Genomic DNA, 27,586 nt, shown 5'->3' with positions numbered 1-27,586 from the left:
AATGTATTATTTCAATTTAATTACTATTTTTACTATAATTATTTTCATTATAATTTTAAAATAATTCTTATTTTTTTACATTTTAAATGAGTAAATACTAAACAATAAATTAAAATGGAAAATTAATGCTGTCTCCTTAATTTAAAATAATGCTTTAATTGCAAAATTTATTAGTAGTAATAATACAATTGCAGAATGAATTTGTTTTATTAGCAATATAATAGAATATTTTAGTAAAATTAATATTTTAGATTAAATATTAGATATACTAAATTATATTATTAATAATATTATATCCAAATTATTTAGATTGTAATTTAATTATTATTTTTTAATTTTAGATTTGTAAATACGAAACATTAACATTACCTTGAAATATTACAGTAAAAATTATTGTTGTCACTCTAATTTAGATTAATGCTCTATTGGCAGAATTAAGTAGTGTTAAAATACTAATTTAGATTAATTAAAATATAACTATATGGTATTTTAATAAAATGAATAAAATGTTATTTTATATTTTTTATTGTATATTATTTTTATATTAAAATACTAAACATTTATTATTATATACTAATTATTATATAGAGATATTTCCCTTTAAATAGCTTCAGTGTAGTAAGCTTAGCTACTTTTACTTCAGCACCAATGCTCAGTATTACCAAAACTACAGAAAGACTGCTATGATTACATCTTTTTTACACTAAACTGAAGCCAATGATAGCAATCTTTCTGCAGTACTGGTACCAAATCAATTCGCCAACCCTTGTGTGTGACTGACAGGTGACAGCAGATGTGTGTCAAAATAGATCTGCCTATTATCATCCCTAATAAAAGGCTGGAAAAGGGGATCCGACACATCTGAGACTGAACCCGTGCCTCCCACGTGAGGACCATGGCTCAACATGTCAGACTGTGTGCTAACCACTAAGCCAGGACATTAGCTGCTGAACAATGAGCATCAAAATGTGCTGTGCATGTTATTTTAAGAATTATTGACAAAGGTGAATCCAGTAATGGACACATGGACCTGCAGCACCTGAGCAGAAAATGCCATAAAAAAAGAATTACGTGGAGCGGTTACCAATAGCAACCCCGTGTGCAAAGCCCACACACTGTAAAAATGAATATAAAACTCCCGGTGATTCACTGAGGCTTTTCCCTTTAGCGGGAATAATCGATGATAACAGATGTTACGGTCAGAGGTGCGGCGTTTGATTTACCCTCTTACAGCACCACCGCACAAGACAGCACAGAAAGGAGGGATTTGATCATTTTCAGTTGCTAATTTCTAGGAGGAGCTAAAAATAGACACTTTTCATTGGTTTTTAAAGGGGTAGTTCACCCCAAAATGATATTTGCTGTTAATTTACTCACCCCTCAAGCCATCCAAGATGACTTTTTTCTTCAGTAGAACAGTAAAGAAGATTTTTTTAGCAGAAACTGTAGTCCTTGCTGATTCATAAAATGCAAGTCAATGGCTACCATCACTTTAGAGTCCAAAAAGCATGTACAGGCAAGACAAAATTATTACTCATGGCTTCTGATGATATATTGAGGTCTTATGAAGTGAAACGTTTGGTCTGTGCAAGAAACTGAATAGTATTTGTAACATTATTACCTGTAATCCAGAGCCTCAGGCAAACAGAGTTTGATTCTTTTCCTTAAACTGACTCTTTCAGACAGTTCATTTCAATAAACTGATTCAAATGAACTGATTCACTAGTTCGTTTACGCAATCAATGCATAATAACGTTGTAAATAATGTTCAGTTTCTTGCACAGACCGGTTGTTTCGCTTCATAAGACCTCAATATATTGTCATGAGCCACAGGTATTAATTTTGTGTTGCCTGATAGGCTCTTTTATGACTCCAAAAGTGACGGTAGCTGTTGAATTGCACTTTATGAATCACCAAGGACCACGGTTTCAGCTAAAAATCATCTATGTTCTACTGAAGAAAAAAGCCATCTTGGGTGACATAAGAGTAAGTAAATTAATAGTAAATTTCATTTTTGGGTGAACTATTTCTTTAATATTGGTTATGAATGTGAGGCTGATTGATGCAGTGATTTTATTATTAGGAACGTGCAAATACTCATTTAACATGTGAAGAAGAAATCTTAAGGTAAGGCTTTAAAAAAAAACAAGCTAATTAAATCAAGGATAAGAGTGAAGGTGAAAAATGATGATGAAAGGATATCGGGAGAAAAAAACAGTAAGATATTAAGTTCTGTAATACAAAATCATGACTATTTGCGCAATGCGCTGAGAAAATGATGCCGCATTGTTTGGTTGGTGAGAGCATAAGGATGGCAGCTTTGCTTTCAGCGCCTGTTGATTCTCTCATAGGAGCATTTCTATTAAATTGTATGAGGACACGGCTAGAAGGAAAGTATTCTGACAACTTGCATCAAGAGATTTACCCGAGATTCGCATTTACTTGAAATTGCATTTCATGGGGGCCTCCACACTGTGTGAACGCTCCTGTATCCATTAGCTCCCAGCACATTTATTTTTAATAAAACCCCCTCAAATCTCTCCGGCTCTGTTGCACAACATAGTGAGTGACTTCTAAGGACCAGCATCCAAACCACCATGGAACTACATACGTGACTTATCTGGAACGCTCTACAAATGCAGTAACTCATACAAATAGTGCTCCTCATGCGAAGCACGCCACAGATTCGACTCAATCGATTTCAATGAATTGGCATTAATATGTTGCAAGGCAAAATCGTGATAATCGAATTACTTAATAACCATGCCTAAAAATTCACAGGACACACAAATAGTAAACCAGTAAAATATTTCTCTATTTTGATGTCAATGTATGTATTAAAATGTTAATCTAAAACAATATAAATTCATAAATACTAATATAAAAAAATTATAAATACAATTGATTAATAATTTTAAGTAAAACATTAGTAATCTAGTATTATAAAAAATTAAAGTATATCACCTTTGATTGATTTAATTTATAAAAACTTTTATAAAAATGAATTAATACTATTAATTAATAATTTAAGTAATACTAGTAATATAGCAACATTTAAAATAAATAAACTTTTACTTAATTTCATTAAAAATATATTGTATTAATAAGATTAATATTATAAATAAAATAATAAAAAAATTAAAGTATATCACCTAATATCAATTTGATTTAATTTATAAATACTTTTATAAAAATGAACAAATACTATTAATTAATAATTTAGTAATCTAGCAAAATTGAAACTACATTTTATTTTATTCCATTAAAACATATTGCATTACATTAAGCTACTAATATTAATAATGTAAATCATACTTTGATTAATTTGGATAAATATCTTAAATGTAGTGATTACAATAGTTTAACTTAATATAGACAAATACTAAAATGAAAATTAATAAACACTATTCATTTACAATTTAAGTAATACTTTAGTAAGGCACTCAAATTTAAAATGACATTCTACTTAATTTCATTAAAAGACCTTGTATTATATTAATAATATTCATAATATAAATAATACAATTTAAGAAATGTAATGAAAGTATAGCATCTGATTAATTATATTAAAGGGGTCATATGATGCGATTTCAAGTTTTCCTTTCTCTTTGGAGTGTTACAAGCTGATTGTGCATAGATAAAATCCCTGAAGTTGCAAAGACTAAAGTCTCAAAACCAAAGAGATATTCTTTATCAAAGTTAAGACTCAAGGAGGGGGCTTTGTAGAAAACGAAGCGTTTGAGAGAGGCGGGGCATAGAGGACCTACAATAATGTACAGTATTTGAAAAATAATGTGTTTTTTGAACATTAAAGCATGTCAACATATTATGTTACACCAAATACACAAAATAATGATCTTTAAAAAAGCATCATATGACCCCTTTAATATAGATAATACAAACATCTATTTTATATATTTAATTCATGATTTGTCAAATTATGGGATTGTCTTCTCGATGAATGCATGCAATGCTGCCTTAAAATCTGGCTAAAATGAGGCATTTTAGTAGACAGCACAGTCGTTTTGGAACAGCCTGGGATGCACCTAAAATGCTTCCTCATGATGGCAGCTCACTGAGTTTTGGAACAGAGCCTCTATCTCAGCCTGAGCTGACGTCCACGCCACAGGTCTTCCCCAGCAGCAGGGGGCAGTATTGAGCACACAGATGTGTGGGGGTGTACATACCGACACATGTTGGCACAGTGCCGTTCCATTGGGCCAGTGTGTTGGGCACTGCCTCACATCTGATGGCACTGGCACCATGAAGAGTGTAACCTGGGTTACACTCGAAAAGCACCACCGTGCCCAATCCAAAGTCATTCCCAATGCGCTTCCCGTAGCGAGGCTCGGGCACGGAGCTGCACTGGGAAGCACTGGTCCTCGGAACAGCTGCAGAAACGCAAGAAGAAAAAACAAATATATACTGCCAATCAAAAGTTTGGAGTCTGTAACATCTTTTACACATACAGAGTTATTTACTACATACAGAAAACATGTTGTGCACAGTGTACATATTGCATACTGCAAAAATAGCACAAGTAACCTTAAGTTTACTAGAGATTAATTGAGAAGTACAAACCTTGATACACAAAATGAAACCCTTTAGCTGTGTTTGGTCCCTCGGTTTTGAACCTGATGGTGATTTCATTGGCAGAGCTCAGCGGCAATGGCTCTCCTATCAAAAGAGACGAGAGCAGTCCAAAGGTCTGAGACTATGAGTGAAAATGTGTGTTGCATCCTTTTAAATTTTAATACATGTTTTATTACACATTATATACAGAATCAGCATAATTTACGTAAAAAATTGAACAGAAAAAAATTAACTTTTGGGGGTAATGCTTTAGTAGTAACACGAGATACATAATCAGATTACTTTTTTTCAAGTAACTAGTAAAGTAACATTACTTTAAAATTCACAACAAAATATCGGAGTTACTTTTCAAACAAGTAGCTACAAAAATGACTTTAGTTGAACATCACATTTGTGCGTGTTTTTTGGGGGGTTATATACACTGTATATTATATGGTTATATATATATATATTAGTGGTGTCAAAATTAGCACGTTAACACAGGCGATTAATTTTTTCAGTTTAACGTGTAAAAAATATTTACCGCAATTAACGCAGGCTAGGGTTGGCCACCCCACTCACAACTGCTGCTTCTGTCACTTTCTTTTTCTCTTGACAAGAAGAGCATTTATTCAGTCGCAGAACGACTTCAGTGCCAGGCGCGAGTCAAACGAGCGCGGAAAAATAAACGGCTGTTCAATTGCAGGCACAAAGGCGCCGGTGCGCACTGCAGCCTGTATCCTTTCATATCAAAGCACGAAATAAACTACGTGCATGCAATGTCGTGGTCAGTTAAGTCACGAAGTTACCAAAAAGGCGATTAAAGCTGCCTTAAAACTGTGCATGCATGTAATATATTTTATACGAGTCACATTTAAGAACAAGAACATGTCTCTGAAATGGTTTTCAAAACTGTCCTGGAGCAGCCCAGCACTGTCGCACTCATCTAACACACCCGATTCAACTCGTCAGCTCATTAATAGAGACTTTAAGACCATGAAGTGGGTCAGAAAAGGTAAAAAGAGTTGAGAGAAAATATGATGCGTGACAGATCCGCGTCACGTTCTCTCAATTATACTGTAATGTTGAATGGCTATAGTCAATGGTTAAATATTGGGGGGGGGTACACACACACACAATATAATATAATGCAATTGAGCATTAATCTAAATTAGAGTGACTAAATTAGTCTAAATTAGCCATGTTTAGTATGTGATATTTAACATTTAGTATATCTAATATTAAATATAACAATAATATAATATTCTATTATATGTTTTATATTATATATTATACATTCATTCATTAATTATATTTTTTTACATTTAGATTTTACTAGATTACTAATGATGATAATATATAATATAATATAATATAATATAAAAATTATATTATATTATATAGAAATAGTTCCGAATCTAAAATTATTTCTTTATTTCAGAACAAAATCCTAACAGTTTATTTTCAGATTTAAATGGCGAAAAAGTCCCAGATTTTCAATTTGGTCCCAGCTGCATGTCAGAAGCACATTAACAACAACACGACATTCAGCGCAGCGGAACAGTTTTGGGAATGAGATCTGACTGCGGCAGTCCTTCATGTAGTTCAATGTCATCTCGTCTCGGCAGACTTGCCTTTAGTTGGCCTCACGCAGTGGCGGTAAACAAAGCCTTTTACCTGAGTGAGAGCGGTGCGCAGAGGTGAGGAGAGCAGACTCCGTCGAGGGCCCGTCAAAGATCTCCAGCACATCACTAGGGGTCGTCTGGAAGAACATAAACTGGCCGAAGAGAACTGTAGTGAGAAACAGAGGGGAAAAAATCAGTCTTCTTAAAAAAACATTCGCTGTTGTTTACTGGCCGTAACTCATTTGCTTTAGTATATAAGACCTGATTACTGTGTATTTATATCCATGCAGGTCAGTGTAGCATCTCTACAAATTTTTCATCAGCTGGCATCACTTCCCAAAGGAAGATTTTTTTTTTTTGCTGAGATGTTGCTCTTTCATAGCATGAAATCGAGTCAGCTTGAAATCAAACATGACCTTATTTACTTTATAATACATGTAGACAAAATGAGTTAGTGGTAAGTCACCGCTGGCAAGATGAGGGTTGAATAAGAGTTGGCTATTAATGCAGTGGTAACGCAATTTCTTTCTTTTTTTTTTAAATCAGTGCTACATGAATAGAGAATAACAGCTGTGGCAAAAAAAAAGTAGGAAACTTCAACACCCACAATGCACTGGGCTTCATCAGAATATCTGTGAGTGAGGATGCAAACATGCAGAGGTACGATCTGTAGTTTTGATAAAACTACAGCGGGCAAAGGTTTGTATGATTTATTTACTTTATTTACTCGTATAAAAATAAAAAATAACCATATAACATTTAATTCATTAATGATGCATTTATTTTTATTCTTCCCAATAAAATAATATCAATTTTATTACAATTAATTTATATGATAATACTATTCATGCATTCATTCATTCAGAAATGCAACTGATATATTAGACATCTCATTTGTGATGGTACTTCTATATGGGTTGAAGGCGTAACAGAAATGGCGTTGTCTCTTATGGCTTTCAAAAGGGACCTCGGGTGAAACAAGTAGTCCTAGAGCTAATAAATCTTCCAGTATATGACACCTTCGACAATATAGCTCGTATTTCTGTCCCCACTTATAGCAGTGCTCCCAACACAATCATCACTTATTGAATTTAACAGTAACCAACCCTACCGAAGTCACAGAACGAAAGCCCTAACAAGTGATTCAAACTTTTGCAGGGAAATGCAATAAATTAATATTGCAACTCTAAATAAAGCTATAAACCAGCAGAGGAGTCGATACTCAAACTCTAAAGAGAGTAAGTGAATCTGGTTCGCCCAAGGGCCTCGCAACAGAGTCTGCCTTCAGGCAATCACCGTACATTAGACAGATGATAAAACACTATAGAACACCAGAGCACAAGGTGAGAAAAACAGAGCCATATGTTTGTCATTTCCTATGAATAATTCACAGTCAAACTTGCTCGCTCTTTTTACTTTCAGGCATTTGAAAGAAATATATTTCCTGTAATTGGACGAGGTACGGTAGTTGCACAATTGTTTAGTTTGAAAGCAGCAGCACATATTAAGACAATTTCAGCAATAAATGACGATAACCTGAGTAGGTAATGCAAAGAAACACTCAACTCACACAAAAATAACTGTAAAATAACAGAAAGTACTGGCAGCTCATTATCGGGACATTATCTATTAATTTTACTGACAACCCTAAAAGAAGTGCAAAATTCAAAATACAAGTTAAAAAAATACCTGTAAAAAAATTAGTGTAACTTTCTATAAATTGAAAATAAAAAATATCACAAAATGTAATACTTCAGTTTCATTACAAAACAATTTTCTTAAACTTTTTCCAGTAAAAATAATAAAAACAGGACACATTTAGGTAATACTAATATTATATCCTTAAATATATTTTGCTTCTTAAAAAACATTCTTATTACAATTTAAAATCACTGTTCTCCATTTGAATATATTTTCAACAATGACATTGAAATGTTTCTTGGAAGCAAATCAGCAAATAATTTCTAAAGGATCATGAAATCAAGAAAATACAGCTTTGCATCTCATGAATAAATTCTATAGTTGTATAGTCTATAGAACAAAAAAAATAGTCTATAAAAAATCCAGTGTGTTAGGAAAAATATCCTTTATTCATCAATTCTATGTTGCCATGGCATAAGGTCCCTACTCCAAAGCAAGACTGGGATTTTCCACCCATTTTACTTTTTGAAAAAAAAGAAAAACTAATTGTTTTTTTTTTATAATCACAAGTTCACTCAGAATGTTAATGACATATTCACATAGCTTTGTCTCATGAATATTAATATGGTGAGTTCAACACTGCTAGGTGAACTTCCCGGAGTGCCCAGTCATGAACTAATTAATATTCACGAGATCCAATATCCATTTAAAGTTTGCTTAAATATTTTTACACAACCATTTTCCTTATTTTTATACACATTTCAATATATGCTCATCTCCAATATGTATTAATTTGGCTATCAGGTCTATGGAGGCATATCTGCAGTTCAACAATTAAACATCAAATTACAGTACACTTATAAAAAAAACAATTGAGCAATAAAGTTTTAATTATTTTAAAATAATAAAAAAATAACCAAATAGATAAATGTATTTAATTATTGATACACAGTTTTTTTTATTCTTTGCACTATAAGTTAGTAGTTACAAGTGTTATTGTAATCTTATTTATTGATTGATTTATGCATGCATGTATGCATTCAGAACAAAAAACAGTTTACATCTTACAGACATGTAATTATAAATTACAATGACAAATAACATAGCTTACAAATGAAAACTCTCAGTATTATTTAATAGCCACATCAACATTTTTAACAGTATCTTACTGGTCCAAAATCCAGCTTTTCATAACTGAGTGTTAAACATTAATCACCATCTGATCAGCTGTCACACGTCACACATGTTCACTGTAAACAGACAAACTACTTGATGCATTGTGTTTTTACTAATTACACCTCATATATCAGCTCCTTCTGTAGCCCCCTCTATTATCAGCAGTCAATAACAAGCCCTCAGTGGGAGCGTACGACTTCTGGAATTAATATTTCAGCGAATGAGATGCCAAAGTCCCTTTCGGGCATGTGGTTTGGCAAGCTTATACAATCTTATTATAATACAGGTACAGGATATTAGTCAACAAATCAATACCATGCATTCACTGCACGACTAATTCTGACGGACACAAAAGCTGCTGACTAATTGGCTCTTCTGTCGTTTGTTATACAAGAACCATGTGGTGTTTGATCGTCACACAATGTCAAATAAGTAACATTATTCTCCACATGCTCCGTACGGAGGTCACACATGCCGTCTGGTTGGACATTACCGTCTCCTGAGGACTGGGAAATTCAACGCAATGCAGGACCAATCAAAATGATCTGAGCTCGACATTAACACAAAGATTCGAACATCTCAGGGCCTCGTCAACGTTTAATGGCTTATTAAGTAAAGGAAATGGCACTGTCGTTGGCTAGGCAACCTCTTTCTTTCTCGACAAGGAAAGCGAAGACCATTAAACCAAATCTAGGAGACATCTTTACAGTTGAGGTCACCATTGTGATCTAGAAGGGTAATGGTGAACGGCTGTTCTTGTCCTTACCAATCTAACTGCGCCTCCAGGCTTTTATAGTGCTAGGTGATTGTGTGTTAGACCAGTGAACAAATAAATCAGCGGTGGCTCTCAGCGAGGTTTCTTTTCAGGCAGAATCTGCTGTCTAAGATGAAGATGACTAACAAAAGAAGCTACTTTTTCAGCTGCCTTGTTTTCAGACGTATTTTACCCATTCATTTCTTTCCATAGCATTTCAGAAAGATCCATCTATCTATCTATCTATCTATCTATCTCTGTCTGTCTGTCTGTCTGTCTATGCTGTCAAATGATAAATCGCGATTGATCACATCCAAATTAAAAGTTTTTATTTACATAATATATCTGTGTGTACTGTGTATATTTATTATGTATATATAAATACACACATACAGTATATATTTTGAAAATATTTACATGTATTTACATGTATATATTTATATTCATATAATATATAAATATATTTAATATATAATCGTAACATATTTTTCTTAATTATATACATGCATGGGTGTGTATTTGTATATACATTATAAATATACACAGTACACACACATACTGTGAACAAAAACTTTTATTTTGGATGAGATTAATCGCGATTAATCGTTTGACAGCATATATATACAGTATACATATACAGTATATATACAGTGGGTACGGAAAGTATTCAGACCCCCTTAAATTTTTCACTCTTTGTTATATTGCAGCCATTTGCTAAAATCATTTAAGTTAATTTTTTTACCCAACTACCTCATGGCTCATGGTAGATCTGTGTTGAATGGTTTAAACACTATCTAAAAGCCACTTTCTCTACAGACAGAATAAATGGTATTGTACTTCCAGGAACCCAATTGCACTCTATTTACAGCAGTAAGAATGAAGTCTTATGCAAGTCTGTGATTAACACGTACACTCAAGGTTAAACTACTGCAAAATTGCCCATCACATTATCCACATTATTTCCTGTACAGTGAGGAGTACAAACATAAAAAAATGTCAAAAATAAGGTCAACACCATACGCTCCTTCAACAACAGAGAGTCAGCAGGTGGATTAGAGGCTAACTAGACCTCCACGCAACAATGAAGGGAAGAAAGGAAAAGGCCTGGAGCTCAAGCTGTAGCCCCATCCACGGGGAGGCCTGGTGCTACGCCTCAATGCTAGCACACTACAGAACTTCAAACGCTCGCAGAAAACATGGATATAAACCCCCACCGCTTTGAAACATACTCCGTCAATTATTCAAGGCGGCGCAACAGACAGTAACAACAACAATAACAAACATTTGTGCTAGCAAAGCAGCGGAGAGCTGAAAGTCGTATTGCCGCAGTTATAACTCTGTGACTCATCTCTCTGGAGTACGATTCTTCTCAGCATGTTCCCTGCTACTAACCCATCAGGCTAGCCGCAGGCAATGTTCACGAACCCCGACGACTTGCTTTCCAGCGACAATGAAGAAAAAATTTCGCACTAAAACAACTCGAGAGTTAATGCTTTAGATGGTCCTTGGCCCTCATCGTGACTGCTGGCCCCCACATCGGTTTAAAGTGCCCATATTATGCTCAATTAAAAGTTCATAATTTAATTTTTGGGGTCTGCGCGAATACATTTACATGATTCAAAGAAAAAAAAAAAACATTTATCTCAATCTACATTGCTGCAGCACCTCTTTTCACTCTGTTTTAGTTCCTGTCTTGCTAACTCTTGTGCTGAGCTGAAAATCAAGCCTTTAAAAAAAATATCTTGTAAATCTCATATTATGCTTCAATCTTGGATTTTATCAGCTTGTATTCCTTCAATAAGCACAGGTTTTGTATTTATTTTTGGAACTGACTAATCATAGGCCTCATTGATCTGAGCTCACGTACTTCAGTTTTTAAGTGAAAAAAAAACCTTATTTGTGGATAATTTTGGCAATGTTCCCTCCAAAACTATTATGCTCAATTAAAAGTTCATAATTTAATTTTTGGGGTCTGCGCGAATACATTTACATGATTCAAAGAAAAAAAAAAAACATTTATCTCAATCTACATTGCTGCAGCACCTCTTTTCACTCTGTTTTAGTTCCTGTCTTGCTAACTCTTGTGCTGAGCTGAAAATCAAGCCTTTAAAAAAAATATCTTGTAAATCTCATATTATGCTTCAATCTTGGATTTTATCAGCTTGTATTCCTTCAATAAGTACAGGTTTTGTATTTATTTTTGGAACTGACTAATCATAGGCCTCATTGATCTGAGCTCACGTACTTCAGTTTTTAAGTGAAAAAAAAAACCTTATTTGTGGATAATTTTGGCAATGTTCCCTCCAAAACTGAGGTGCATATGCTCAGATCAATAAAGCCTACGATCAATCAGAACTTTCTGAAAAGCCCAGACTGCTCTGATTGGTCAGCTGAATCAGTCTGTTGTGATTGGTCAGTTGCTTAGAGCATGTGACTGAAATTTCACGCATCGTACCATAATTGGCTTCATCAGCAGTTGTAAGTGCGCCACAACAAATATTTTCCAAAGTAAATAAAGATTACAGGACTATGTTTTTCAGTCTTTCAACATCTAAACTTCACATTTAATACAACGTGTTACTTGACTTTTTTGCAATTATTTGTGAAATTTACCAGTAATTTCTGAGCTAAAATTGTTTCTAAAACATTTCAGTGCACTGAAAAAAAAAAAAAATGTTGTAAAAATAAATCTTGACTCAGAAATCGCTTGTAGATTTCACAAATTAGCAAGTGACTCATGGAACAGAATTTGACATTTTGAATTAGAAAGAAAAAGCATTTTCTTGTAAAATGTACTCCAATAATCTATTTTATTTACAACTCTTACAGTGTTTTCTCTGTTGGAGTGATGTTGGTGTGGACTTTTCGTCAGTTCAAGTTCTTTAGGGAAGTATGCATTTACAAGCTAAGAAGTCATAATTGTGAGATGCGTCCAAGGTAAATTGGTTAAAAAAAAAGATGGCAACGTACCTTTTTTAACTCTACTTCTACAAAATTATGAATAAAGAATGTGCATCAAGTGTGTTTTTGCTTATTTTGTTATTCAGTTTATGAAGGTGTTGCAAATTGAATTGTTATACATTCTCATAATTGGAATTTTACAATACTGTGGTATTTTGTACATGCAGCTTATCTAGTTTTACTGTAAATGGAAAGAAAGAATAATTTCACTTATTTGAACAAAATTACCATCAGATGCTGCATCTATCGTGCTTCCCACGATAGATGGGATAGATAGATACGATATGCATCTATCGTGCTTCCCACGATAGATAGTTTTGTTCATTCAACTCGTAAATACAATCTTTCTGACATGACTTGAATGCATCATTTGTGCTTTGCAACTCTGCAGATTCACATGACTATTAAGTAAAATGAAAAAAGCTCAATAGGGGCCTTTTAATATTTATTCAGAGCTCAGTTCTTCAATACTGGCTTTCATGTTAATTGCATTAATAACCCGTAGTTCGACTCGAGTCGGAGAGCGCAGAGGTGCAACAATCGTGAACGACCGATGTCCCCACTCAAAAATGGAAATGAACGCATTTGGGCGATCGAGCGTACGACGGCTTTGTTGAATCCACAGCTACGCACGTGGGCGGCTGCAGTCGTTCGCCGCTGTTTGATACGACACAGGCGTCCGTGCTACGTTAGCTGAAGGTAAAGTGCACACTCACTGTTTCCCTGGCGCTCGTGTTCTCTATGTTTCTGCGCAGATACCTGCGATGCTGAAGGGTGACGAGAGCACCGGAGCGGTCGTGCTTCACGCGGGGGTTAACGACACCAAGCTGCGGCAGACGGAGACACTGAAGAGGGACTTCAGGAGTCTGATCGAGACGGTGCGCCGCACATCGCCCGCGACGACGATCATCGTGTCAGGACCGCTTCCCACGTATCGACGAGGACACGAAAGGTTCAGTAGACTTTTTGCTTTAAATGAATGGTTATTCTCAAGTCAAGTCAAGTCAAGTTTATTTGTACAGCGCTTTTCACGATACAAATCATTGCCGCTCCCCCGCGACACTATTAACACAAAAAAAAACAGGTGAAGCCCAAAGGGCAACGCCTCTTCAGCCTAACAGAGGAGCAAAGGCCGCTATACACCAAAGGACGCAGTGCACGAGACAAAACACTTCACTCACCTGCATTTCCCACGAAAACAAAATAACCGTGTCCACCAGCACGCGCACGCTTCCGCTTATAATGCGCCGCACGGAATTCCCGATGACTGGAAAACCCCACGGCAACCCCGTCACTACACTTCCGCTCATTCAAAAATAGACCAAAAACTTGGCGCGAACAGGGAACAAAGAAAGTGAAAAATACACTAAAGTTACCATTTAGCGCAATAAAAAGCGTTTTGCCTATATACAATGTAAAGAATGACTAAAGCTTTTGGTACATCAGATGATGCCAACCCTGAAACAAGATACAGAACTACCACATTTTGCTATTTTGCACATTTAATTATTTTATAATTGCTGTTAATAGTGTTCATCGTCTTTTTTATTACGTCTTAAATTGATTTTTCCGTACATTTCTGCCATATGTACATTAATTGACAGTCACCACTGATAAGCTACCACTAAATATTGTAGAAACTTAATTTGCTGTAAAGTTGCTTTGCAATGATTTGTATCGTGAAAAGCGCTGTACAAATAAACTTGACTTGACTTGACACAGGCCCACGGGCACGTCCTCACGCTCATGCGCACAGCCCCCGTACCAGGATGATCCACATGTCCTCAGGGCCAGATTTTTGCGCTCACGCTCTCTGGAGCATCTGCCACCAGTTTAAGGGGGTGTGAGTTTGGACTGTTGACAGGGAGCAAGTTGGGATTAACGTGAGCAATGCAACTATACATCGAAGACATTGTGATTGGCATAAAAAGACCCGGGCACTGCATGAAACACGAAGCTGTCTGCTGCGGTTTATATAAATCTAATAGAGTCCCTAATGTAGTAGCTTTCACGACGCTGCCAAGATTTCTCATACGCTGGAAACGGTGAGGGACTCCGGTACAACGGGAACAGATTTTCTGCCGTACTGCCCAGATGCACAATGTACGGTTGGTCGACAACTTTCTATAAACATGCACGCTGGAGTCTAATATGTACAATTCATGCCTACGGCGCTCGTTTGGCAGCTGTGAAGAATTCAGTTTTGCTCTCAAAAGACAAGATGCTATTTAAAAAATGTCTGGATTTATTATTTGTGACAGAATAATTAAACATTAAGAAACAGAGAACGGCCTTATTATTCCGTTCAAAAGGTCCTGTATAATTGACGAGCTTAAATGAGAAATACATTCTTCCGACAGTTCTGTTCAGAGGCGAAAATGTCCCTAAGTTAATGCACCATCATCTTATTGTTCTCCAACATAATGAGCTTTTTTTTTTTTTTTACAAAAAAACATTAATGGACGTTTTGGTGATGAGTTTACCTTTCAGGTATTAAAGTCATAAAATTACTTCCATAAGACATTTCAAAGAATAGTTAATGAGGAATACTAACACAATGTGATTAGATTGTGAAAAGTGAGAATGCTTTTATTATTTATTTGTTTATTGGCTTGGGAAAAACATGATCCGAAGAGTCATTCACAATTAACTTGGCAACTACTCTTAAGAAACTAAACATGTTGAAATAATTTTTACTTTAAATTTAGAAAAGAAAACTAATATACATATAGTTTGGGATCAGTACAATTATTTGATGCTTTTAAAAGAAAATTACAATTTATTTGACAAAAAACAGTAATAATATTACAGTATAAATATTATTATAGCTGTTTTCGATTTAAACATATTTTTTTAAAAATTAAGCAAAGCTGAATTTTCAGCAGCCATTACTCCAGTCTTCAGTGTCACACTTACTACAACATTTTTTTTGTAACATTATAAATACCTTTATTGTCATTTTTGTTTAGTTTAATGCATCCTTGCTGAATAAAAGTATTCTTAAAAAAGACATCAACATTTTAAAAAGTAGTGTACAGTATATTAAACCATGTCCAAATCAGGTGCAACATTATTAAAGTGATGCACAAGTGTCAGGACAAAATTTTGTCAATCATTCTTTCTTTGACAATGCACCGACAAGTACCGCCCACTTTAAATATGTTCATCAAACATATTCTGATTGGCTGTGATTGTTTCACAGCATTCTGCATTTTCACAATCAGTGTGGAAAGACAAATTGCTGCTTGTTGTTTGCCTGGTTTGGACACTGAAAAACATGGTTATTGATAAACACCAGCCAGAAGAATAAATCTATGAATTTCTAAGCAAAACTGCTGATTTTCACCTCTTCGTTTTGTTTCAGTTCATGAACCCAAAGTTCTGCTGACCGGATATCAGTCTCTTTGAATGATGACAAGTTTTACCATTTCTTTTGAACTCATTTAAGTCAAAGAAAAACAGTTCAAACAATGTATTGGAATTAACTGCCTTAAATATTTGTACAAAAATAAGGTACTGTCCTTAAAGTCTTAAAATACAACAGAGTGAAAGTCACTGACCACATTCTACTTCGAATCTGAGGATCAAAATGCCTAAAGGTTTCAGTTCATGAACCCAAAGTTCTGCTGACCGGATATCAGTCTCTTTGAATGATGACAAGTTTTACCATTTCTTTTGAACTCATTTAAGTCAAAGAAAAACAGTTCAAACAATGTATTGGAATTAACTGCCTTAAATATTTGTACAAAAATAAGGTACTGTCCTTAAAGTCTTAAAATACAACAGAGTGAAAGACACTGACCACATTCTACTTCGAATCTGAGGATCAAAATGCCTAAAGTTTTTTTTTTTTTTGAAGAGTTGAGAACTTCAAGTCCTGTTTGATGTGATATTTTAGGAAGACCTTCAGTGTTTGGTGTTCTCTATTCTGTGTCTCTCTTCCTACAGACAGTTACATTTAATCAGAACACTTTCATAATCAAGTCAGACGCCCCACGGCATGGTTCCCTCATTTTACTAAGCATTCACAGGAAAACATTTAGTCGAGTTAAAACAGACTTATTAATATAAAATTCTGCAAACTGAGAGAGTCTGAAATTGATAAAACACATGAAAGATGGGCCATTCAAATTTCTGTTAAGACAAATTAATTTTAGGATGTGTCTTTTCACACTACAGTTTTTGCCGCAAACCCTTGTCTTCATGGACAGTTCATGTAAGGTTTGAAACTGATATGAAAGAACTTCAAAAATGAATCACAATTCATTACATATACTGTGTGTTGCCAATTATAAAATTATGCATTTCTCAGTGCTGCTTGCATTCGGTACATTTATTGCAATGCATTGGTGCCAAACCGACACAAGTGTTGTTTTTTTTTGTGCATCTAAAATTTTGGCAGTAAAAAAAAAACATCAACAAAAAAATAAAAACACAAATAAAACAGCAAAACTGGCATCTTCTTCTCACAGTCCCTTGCTACAGTGGTAAACAGCTGCCGCTAGAATTCCCAGCGGTATGCACATTGATGATGAAATTGTAACGCGGTTCAGAACCAAATATTACAGTGTGACAGGCGTCATCTAACCAAACAAACCAAAAGTCAAAAACAGCCTTAAATGCAATAGTCATCTCATTAAAAAACAAGTGCATGAAATTAGATGCGGGGGCCAAAATGTCCGAGACAACTAGCAAAAATGCTTTCATTTAAAAAAAAAAATAATAAAATAATATATGATTATGAAGTAAATTGTAATAAACCCGATGAGTAAAGTTTGTGAACAAACTTTGAAGTTGGTTTGAGAAAGCCTAGCCTGAAAGTTTGAGGCAATTGTAAATGCTTGAAGTTTAGATAGACAGATTAGATAGGTGTTGATAACATGTGGCTAGCATGATTTAGCACATTGCTAACATAATTTAACACGTTGCTAACATAGGGTGACCAAACGTCCACTTTTTCCCTGACACGTCCTGGCCAGGATTATATTGCCTAAAATGTCTAGGTTTTCATACTTGCTGAAGGCAAAGATCAAAGAATAGCATCGCTTTGACCATTCTCTGTAGATCCCACCTTCTTGCGTGCCACGACTGGTCGATTAGGTACAATGCCTGAATGTTATTGGTCAAACTACTTTTTGATCATTACCTTCAGCAAATATGGAAACAGGAAAACAAAGCCAAAACCTGGACATTTTAGGCAATATAGAAATCATGGCCAAGACATGTCCGGAAAAAGCGGACGTATGGTCACCCTATGCTAGCAACATGTTAAATCATGTTGTGCTAAATCATGCTAGCAACATGTTATCAACACCTATCTAATCTATCTATTAGGACCCAAGCTAGCATGTTTTTAGAATGAATAGCATGTTGCTAACATGTTGCTAGCATGTTTCTAAAATGATTAGTATATTTGCTAGCATGTTGCTAATCATGTTTCTAGTATGTTGTTAGCATGTTGCTAGCATGTTTTTAGCACAAATAGCATGTTGCTAGCATGTTTCTAACATGATTAACCTTAACTAGCCTTAAGCATGATTAGCATGATGACATTTTGTTAACATGTTTCTAGCATGATTAGTATGTTGCTGTTTTTAACATGATTAGCATGTTGCTGACATTTTTCTAGCATGATTAGCATGTTGCGAGCATGTTTCTAACATGATTAACCTTAACTAGCCTTAAGCATGATTAGCATGCTGACATTTTGTTAACATGTTTCTAGCATGATTAGTATGTTGCTATGATGTTTTTAACATGATTAGCATGTTGTTAGCATGTTGCTGACATTTTTCTAGCATGATTAGCATGTTGCGAGCATGTTTTTAACACGATCAGCATGTTGTTGACGTGTTTCAGCATGATTAGCATGTTGTTGACGTGTTTTAGCATGATTTACCATGTTGTTCTAGGATAGTCATTAACTCAACGTTCCTTTGTTACTAGTTCTAAAGTGACATTTTCGAATTAGTAATGGAGGCTTGGGCTCAGCTGCTAAACTGTCAAACTGAGATCTGAATCCGTTGCGGAAGGAAGTAGTTCTGCACAAAAGAGGGTTTTTAAAGACACTCTGTTGTTGTCTTTTTTATTTACACACTTGTGCCGTCAAACTGTTGTATAAACACAGTATCACACTCGTAGCAGTGCGATATGGCTGTATATCAGCATGCTGTGATATATCACAGCCATATGGTACTGCCACTCGTGCGATATTGCTCATATAAAGTATATTATCAGAAAAAAGTAAATAAATTTTTACATGACTTTGAGAAAATTTTGCCTCCACTGAAGCTAGAAAAAATGACCATCTGTACAAAAGAGTCATTTCACTAGTTACATTTAAGACTTAAATACAGTGCAGAAATAACAGAGTTAGTGTTGTAAAATTCATCAATTTTAGGGAAAAAAATAAATCAATTTGAGCTGTAAAGTACGCCAAATACCGTTTTTTAACTCTGAGCTGAAAACAGGCTCAGAGCTTTTAACATTTCATCGTTAAAATTTTTATCTCACATTTTTAAAGTGGTCAGACTTGTGGACGCCACAGTAGACAGTCTCATACATCACAATGGAAACGCTGGCTGTCTAACTTCAGCAACTTTAGAGTCACACAAAAAGGTGCACTTGAAGATCCTCATCAATTGTGTCTCATCTCAAGGATTCATTTCAGCCCTGAACCTTTCACAGGCTGGTCAAAGTACAATAAAGTGTCATTTGTTGTGGCCCACAGCTACAGAACTCTATGAACAACAAAAAAAATTGTAGTTAAAGCTCCGTAGTCTTGAGAGTTGAAGTTTCTACAGTTCATGTAAGGTCACTAAAGCAATTTCCTTTGTTTGTTTCTGGACGATTTGGTATCTTGCTGTGCACAGTCGATGTCGCTAGTTACAAGCAAAATCTAAATAAATACAGTGCATACATGCATAAAATATGAGGCTCTGATAAATAAGGCTCTGATGTGAGGATTTAAGCTCCAAGCATGATCTCAGTTACCCTAGAGACCTAAAGTCCAAACCATTTCAGAAGTTCTGATCCTGCTGGGCCGCACTGAATGTTCAGCAAAACGACTCAAGAGGCGGTCTGCAAAAAGTCGCTGCATTTTGATTTTAGAAACCCATTAAGACTAAAGGATTTCTGGCATTGTTGCAGAAACATACACAAATGCACATTTCATTTGTGGTTACTGCGCCTATTCAATTACAGGAAAAGCGATTCTCAGAAATTAAAAGAAAGAAATTTTTTTACCTCTCAATTTCCGTTTTTTTCCCCCCTCACTAAAAGGGTTCTTTTCACAGCGGCACATGTATGTTCTGTTCAATAGCAGCATAGGGTCTGCTATCAATAAGCCTTGACGTTCACTTATATTCATTTGCGGTCAGGTTGAAAGTGTATTTCTTACCAAACTCTCCTGGCACTGAGATCTCATACACACAGGACTGGCCCGCGGTGTAGTTGCGAGGGTAGTTTGGGGACAAAATAGTGCCCTCTGAACCCGTCAACCGGCTTCCACATGGAGCTGGAAGAAACAAACGAAGGTTAAATGCAGTGTGAATGCATGTACATATCCAAAACACACCCAAACATAACGTTAATGGTGGACTAAATAATTTATTGCTTGTTTTACAGACCAGTTAACATATGGATCAGTCTTTCATTCTTGTTTCAATGTGTTTTAAAATTCAAACTAACCAGACTCTTTTAAAAACACAACATGTATGGTGCAAAAACATGTATGTATATGTGTGCATGCGTGTGTGTGTGTGTGTGTGTGTGTGTGTGTGTAATTCAATTAAATATTAGATTAAATACTTAAATTGTTGCATAGAAGTTGAAGCACTAAAATTACTATAAAGAAAAATAAAAGCTAAACAGAAATATAAAAAACACTTTGCACAAAATTACTAAAACTAAAAACTGAAAATATAAAAATTCAAAATAATAAATACTTTAATAGTATATAAATACTAATACTACATATTATACTAATACTAAACTATATAAATACTAATAATACTAAAATAACACTAATGTGATGCATTGTTTGCTGCAATTGTTTAAATTGTTTAAATGTGTTTTCAACTATTTACTGATTTAATTATTTTTGTCGTACATATACTGTGCCACAATTTTAGAGAAAATGTTTCTTTATTTGACCCAAAGTTGGGTTGAAACAACCCAGCATTTTTTAGAGTGTAAAATTAGGATGATCAAGTGTCCTATATGTAATTACATTATAGCTGAATAATATTGCAACATTTAAACTCTTATAAAAGTTCTTGAAATAAACATTATTTAGTGCCATACCACCTTGTAAAGAATGCTCATGTTAATAAAAAATATATACTTTCTTCTGACACTTCATTTAAAAACATGTGGCATAAATGAAAAATTTATTTTTGCCTTGGGGCCAAAACTATTTTTTTTATTTTTTTTTACAGATGAGTCCCACTTTAAGGCACCGATAGGAGACTCCATCTCATGCAAGTCTATTTTTTTTTTTAAACAAATCTGTCAAAAATAACAAGTATATAAATAAAATAAAGTCAAACTGTGCTTTGTGGAAAGTGGAAAAAATTTGTCCACCTTTAACTGGAGGCTCATTTGAGGAGAAACTCTGTACCTGAACCATGTTTAACAAAGGCAACATACAGCAAGGTGTAAATCTATATAATGTGGCACAATATGACAGCTGTGGAAAGAGTGCTAGAGTTATAGCGAGCATTGTCAACAGCGCTCAGTCATTCATCAACCAGCTAGAACAGAATTATAGGCCTGACAATAATACTTTTCAATCTCATACTCTAAAATACAACCTATACAGTCTTAAGACACAGTCTTTATGCAATCATCGATTAGAGGGCTGTTTGAATTATTTCTTCACAATAAGCGAAACAATTTAGCATAATGCAAGAGAAATGGGCAAAAATTATTGCGGCAAAAGGGGGATAAAAAGTGATTAGGATCTAATGGAGCAGGCAGAAGGTTTCATCCAGGCATACGAGTCCGCAAAATATAAATCGTTCTTTCGAGTGACATTTATAGCCTTTGACTTACACAAGTGGGAAAACTGCTGCCCCGTTTGCATTATTTGATGTGAAATTCAAAGTCTCAGTGTGGGTTTATTATTGCTGATCCCACAATATTCTGTGGTGAAATATTAATTTCAGAGGATTAGCAAACAAGACGCGGTGACAGAGTCAATACATCAGAGCGCTGAAATCATTCACTCCTGAGTCGAAGAACATCATCATTTGTGACTCAAGTTATAATTGTTCATCTCTGCAGATGACAAGAAAAGTGTTTACAATGTTTCATGTCAATTTAAACATCTCCCAGTTTCACAAATCTATAAATGTAGACTGCGTCTCAAAGGAAGAAGTATACACATGCAGTGTACATCTCATACAATGACTTCCAAAGGGTGCTGATTTCTTTCCAAAAGTGCCTATATTATTGAGATCCATCTTTTCACACTGATGACACTTGAGGGATTCATACACAACTACTACAAAAGCTTCAAACGTTCACTGATGCTCAAGGCGGCAACATGATTGGCCGCATTAAAGATCTGGGGGTGAAAACTTTTGAGAAGGATGATGATGTGTAAATTTTGCCTAAACATCTTATTTCATTCAGTACTGTCCTTCAGAAATTATTTAAATGTTTCCCAGAAGACAAAACAAGTACTATTTACCCTGATCATTCAGTTCCAAAAGTGCTCTTATAGTTCCTCAATTGTCCTCAGTGTGAAAACATGGATGTCAAAATCATACATTGGGTCAAATATGCAGATGTTGCTGGAAAATTACATAATGTGCAGGATCTGTAGGATTTTTCTCAAGAACAGTGGGCAGTTCAACTGCTCAGAACAAATAACTACTGTATCACAAAACACAGAAACCGATCATCCAGGTAAATACACACATTAAGAAACAAGTGTACATAAACTTTTGAATGGGGTCATTTGTGTAAATTCAGGCATTATTTTGTCTTGTGGACTATATGTATGCATGACATCTGTTATGTGTAATAGCTTATTCAAATACGTACTACAGTAAATGGGAGGGAAACAATGCATTTGTGTTCTAATTTCATTAAAATTACAAACATTTTGCAGAAATATAAACGCACTGAATATATGATATCTAACCTAACTTGATCATTTCAGTCTTTTGAATACACTGTAGCTCTCAATATTTACAAAAGCCAATTAGCCAATCGCATGCAAGAAGCAAAACACAGTAAAAAAAGACCGTTATCAAATTACCAAGGCATGTTTTAAACACTTTTTATATCTGGAAGAATAATATTTGATTATTTTCATTTATATACATCAATCAGTGTTATTTTAGTATAATTGTGATATTACTATAATTTTATTAACAGTTGAAATCGTTTTTATTTCTATTTAGTATTTTCATTTGAATTTTCTGTCCTAACTGACATGAGAGAAAACGATAGTAAAACTAGTCTGATGATCACTCGCACTTCTGGAAACCTGATGGCCAAATAAAAAGCACTTTAACAATGTTGTCAAATCACTGCGACTATATTGTAAAGATCCAATAAATCGCACAGCTCTACATAAAGCCAGATCATAAGTATATTTCGTCCTGACTTCCATTGTGAAGGATCAATCCTATCAAACTCCCCCATAATTCACACTCTGCACACATGCACATGTACACCGTGTCCCCGCCGTCTCCAGAGGCACAAGTAAGCCACAGCGCATAATCCAGCCTCTCTTCACACCGTGAGCTGGTCTCACAGCTGGAGGAAGTGTAAAAGAGAGCCGTCAGATGCCCCATCAAGCCCTTGTGGGTTTGTGCGCACATGTGGCAGGGTGACACAGTCCGTACACGAGACCCCAGCACAAACACATCCATTATTAATCAATGCTTTCCAGGTGGAAGAGCACAAGCCTGAAACAACACCTATGAAGAGAGTGGCAGGAATGAAGAGTGTTGTGACCGCTGTCTCATCCTCCATGACAAACACAGAGAGCAGAGTAATTGGCAGGAGTCGGATCTAGACATAGACTAGCACTTGAGACCTAAAAACAGAAAAATGTGTAACTAGTGTTGAGGCACAACTAACTGAATGTTAGTTTTACTTATACTTCTGTAATCTGACAAATATGAATGTGTAATAGGATATTCCATAGGAAAAAGTTATTGGGAATCAGTCTCTTAAGCTCACCAAGGCTGCATTTATTTAATCAAAAAATACAATAAAACATGAAATAATATTACCTTCTGAACAAACTGCTTTCTATTTGAATATCTTTAAAATGTAATTTATTCTTGTGATGCAAAGCTGAATTTTCAGCATCATTAATCCAGTCCTCAGGGCCACATGATCCTTCAGAAATCATTCTAATATGCTGACTTGCTGTTAAAATTTCTAATCAAATACTATTGGTGTTCAATTATTAAATAAGGTTTTTTTTATTATTATCAATGTTTTTGCTGCTTAATCTTTTTGTGGAAGTATTTTTCAGGATTCTTTGATGAATAAAAGTTCAAAAGAACAGCATTTATTTGAAATAAAAATATTTTGTAATATTACAAATGTTTTTTTACAGTCACTTTTGATCAATTTATTGCATCCTTGCTGAATTAAAGTATTAATCTAGTTAAAAAAGAAAAAAACAAATTTAATTGTTTTTAATTATTTTGCAATAATGCTGTTTTAGGTTTTTTTTTTTTTTTATAACTTTCAAAACATTAAAAAATCTTGGTCACACTTTATTTTAAGGTCCAATTTTTGCTATTAGCAAACCATTAACTATGACTTTTGCCTCAAACTACTAATTTTCTGCTTAATTAATAGTTAGTAAAGTACCGTATTATCCCGAATATAAGACGATATTTTTTTCTTGGAAATACATCTGAAAAAACGCAGTCGTCTTATATTCAGGGTCTAGACTTTGACATGTCAATAATACACCCACAACAATAGGTGGCGCCAAATACGCATAAAACGGGTGTGCCATGAAATACGTAATGTAATGCGTGTTGTAAAGAGCGCAAGTAAAAACAAAAGAAGCAGAAAACCTTAAAGCTGCATGAGTCGTGACTGTCACGTTAGCATGATGGCACCAAACTCCCTTTGTGATTTTAAAACGTAAGTTACAATCATCCGGGTTTAAATAGCGCACAAATTTGGTATATCAAAAAGTGTATATTTTTTAAATGTGATTGTTGGTACATTTTACCAGTTTTTACCATACTTTCAAAACAAAAATTAAAATAGGAAAAATATGCAATATGAAAATAATTGAAGACAAAAAGTGTTTTACTGAGAAAAAACAAGATTTGGTTTTTAAAAAGCCTTTTTCCAAAAGGTACATCTGGAAAAAGGGGGGGTCGTCTTATAATCAGGGTCGTCTTATATTCGGGCCAATACGGTAGTTGTTAGATTTACAGTAGGTATTGGGTAGGATATGGTCATGCAGAATATGTGCTTTATAAGCACTAATAAACAGCCAATATGTTAATAACAGGCATGCTAATAAGCAACTAGTTAATAGTGAGAACTGGTCCCTATACTAAAGCGTTACCAAAATATTAAATACGTGTATATACCAGAATGGAGTCATGGAGTTTTATTCAACATTTACAAAGAAAAACTGTGATTATCAGACCATGAGCATGTATTAAAACAGCAAACAGAGTTAATATTGATGAAACCGTCCACTGAGATCTGAATCCACTGAACATGATCTGCCTGATAAGTCAGCAACTTGGTAACACAGCTCTTGCTAAAGTAAAACTTTCGTCTTCAGTCCAACTCTCCCAGGCATAGCTAAAAACATCAGAAAATATGCTGAATATAAAGTCTTTCCATAACATTTGCACTGTCTCTTAGGAGATGTGGGGAGCGATGCTTTATATCAGCAGCTCTGTGAAGATCATTTGCAAAATAGCGCAGAACAATGAGCCATTACTGAATCATTGAGTTGTTACCCGCTGCACTGTAACCAAAAACCATTGCTTTTGTTCCAGCGGACTGGCGGCTCATTCCATATGATGCATTTCCAACACAAACTCGTCCAAAGAGGGTTAGCAAGGCCAGCCATGCATGCATGCAGAAAAAAACTCAGAAATCAATAGACCAGCCTTCAGTCCAGATCTGTGCGGTATCAATTCAAGGCTGTGTCAGACGCCTCATGCACAAACATGTGAAACTTCTGTTCCATTTCTTTGTCATTCATTTCTCTACCATCCACTTGTGTCCTCTATAAAATACATGGATACAAAGACCTCTCAACTACATTTCTGTTTGCACAGAGAACAAATACTGGACTTTGACTGATTCATTGTTATCTCTACCAGACTTCTCAACTAGCTTAAAGGCCCGTTTACACCAAGAACGATAACTATAAAGATAATGATAAAGATATAGTTCTAAAAGTCGTTCTCAATATTAAAGAATAGCCACACCACAACTATAACGATAAAGGCACAGAGAAACAATATTGTTGGAATCACGATTTTTTTTTCCAGCTGATGAAAGATAACATTGACAGCCAATCAGAATCAATCCTGCTGTAACAAACTCAAGAATTTAATCTGGCAGATGAGTGTGCACTTAGAATAAACGGACGATATCGTCCACTGGTGTGGGCGCTAATATAGTAATCGTTACAGTTATCTCAATAGTTATCGTTCTTAGTGGAACGGGCCTTAAGCCTATAGCAATCGTCCCTTGGGCAGCCATCTTCATCAGAAAGACCTTACACCACTTACAATCAGTGTTGGGGAGTAACTAGTTACATGTAACGGAATTACGTAATTTAATTACAAAATAAAAGTAATTGTAATCAGTTACAGTTACTAAGAAAAAATGTGTAATTAAATTACAGTTACTTATGAAAATGTTAAGGATTACAAAGAGGGGTTATATCTGATTTTTTCACACACACTCCCACATACAGATTTAATTGAGTTATTTCATAAATTGCAGTGACTGCTCTAAAATATGAGACACCAATGTTTCAGAAGTTTATAACATGCTTATATGCTTTATTTTTTTAAGATCAACTGTTTTTTTTTCTAAGGCATTGTTAGATTGCAGTGTTTCCTGTCATAGCTATGCAAAGATTTCAAAAACAGTATCATAGCTTTTAAACTATTTCTTGTTATGATTTTAAATATGTATTTAACCTCTTTAAAATTTTAATATTATAATCTTAATTCAAGTGATGAACGATTTCGAAAGTCTGACAGTTATCAGTGTTGAGCACATATTGTAAGTTTAACCCTGCCTGGTTTACATGTTTGAAAATGATTAACATTTGAAAACTAAGTTGAAAAGTAATCAAAAAGTAATCAGTTACATTACTTTAATAAAGTAATTGAAAAGTTACACGACTTATTACATTTTAAGTAGGGTAACGAATTACAACTATTCACATTACTGTAATTAAGTAGTTTTTTCGGGTACTTGTACTTTTTTGAGTATATTTTTAAAGCTGTACTTTTACTTATACTTAAGTACAAATTAAGCAAAATAATCTACTTTGTTATTTTTAAATCATAGTTCGTTACAGAGTACGCCCACAATTTGAACTAATATTCAAACCTTTGACGGCACTTCAGTAGCCAATAAAGATATCCGACCGTAAACGGGCCAATAGAAGCCCTGATATCTGAACCGGGAAAAGCCGGCGCTGCAGCAGGTTTGGAAGAGCTGACCAGAGAGTGAGGGGGCTCAGCGTAATTTATGGACTCAAAGTTTGGAGAAACAAACTACATGGTAGTGTTATCATAAATATCTATATTTTGATACCGATACTGAAATATCTGACACGGTTCCATTACTCATTTTCCACAGTATCTACCGAATATACACC

General features: G+C 34.8%; 1 protein-coding gene across 1 annotated transcript in view; it reads right to left on the bottom strand.

Annotated features, from left to right (window-relative positions):
- The window catches only part of LOC107756877 (CUB and sushi domain-containing protein 3-like), a 287,188-nt gene that overhangs the window by 101,505 nt on the left and 158,097 nt on the right, over nucleotides 1-27,586 (bottom strand). The window contains exons 27-31 of the mRNA XM_016574196.1: nucleotides 23,393-23,499; nucleotides 20,129-20,245; nucleotides 6,250-6,363; nucleotides 4,582-4,677; nucleotides 4,188-4,391 (exon numbers count right to left, since the gene is read on the bottom strand). Of these exons, the coding sequence (XP_016429682.1) occupies nucleotides 4,188-4,391; nucleotides 4,582-4,677; nucleotides 6,250-6,363; nucleotides 20,129-20,245; nucleotides 23,393-23,499 (638 nt within the window). The remainder of the gene's footprint in view (nucleotides 1-4,187; nucleotides 4,392-4,581; nucleotides 4,678-6,249; nucleotides 6,364-20,128; nucleotides 20,246-23,392; nucleotides 23,500-27,586) is intronic.

Source organism: Sinocyclocheilus rhinocerous, unplaced genomic scaffold (assembly GCF_001515625.1).
Source record: "Sinocyclocheilus rhinocerous isolate Xijiao unplaced genomic scaffold, SAMN03320098_v1.1 scaffold1735, whole genome shotgun sequence".
NCBI lineage: Eukaryota > Metazoa > Chordata > Actinopteri > Cypriniformes > Cyprinidae > Sinocyclocheilus > Sinocyclocheilus rhinocerous.
This window is presented reverse-complemented; position numbering and strand designations above follow the sequence as displayed.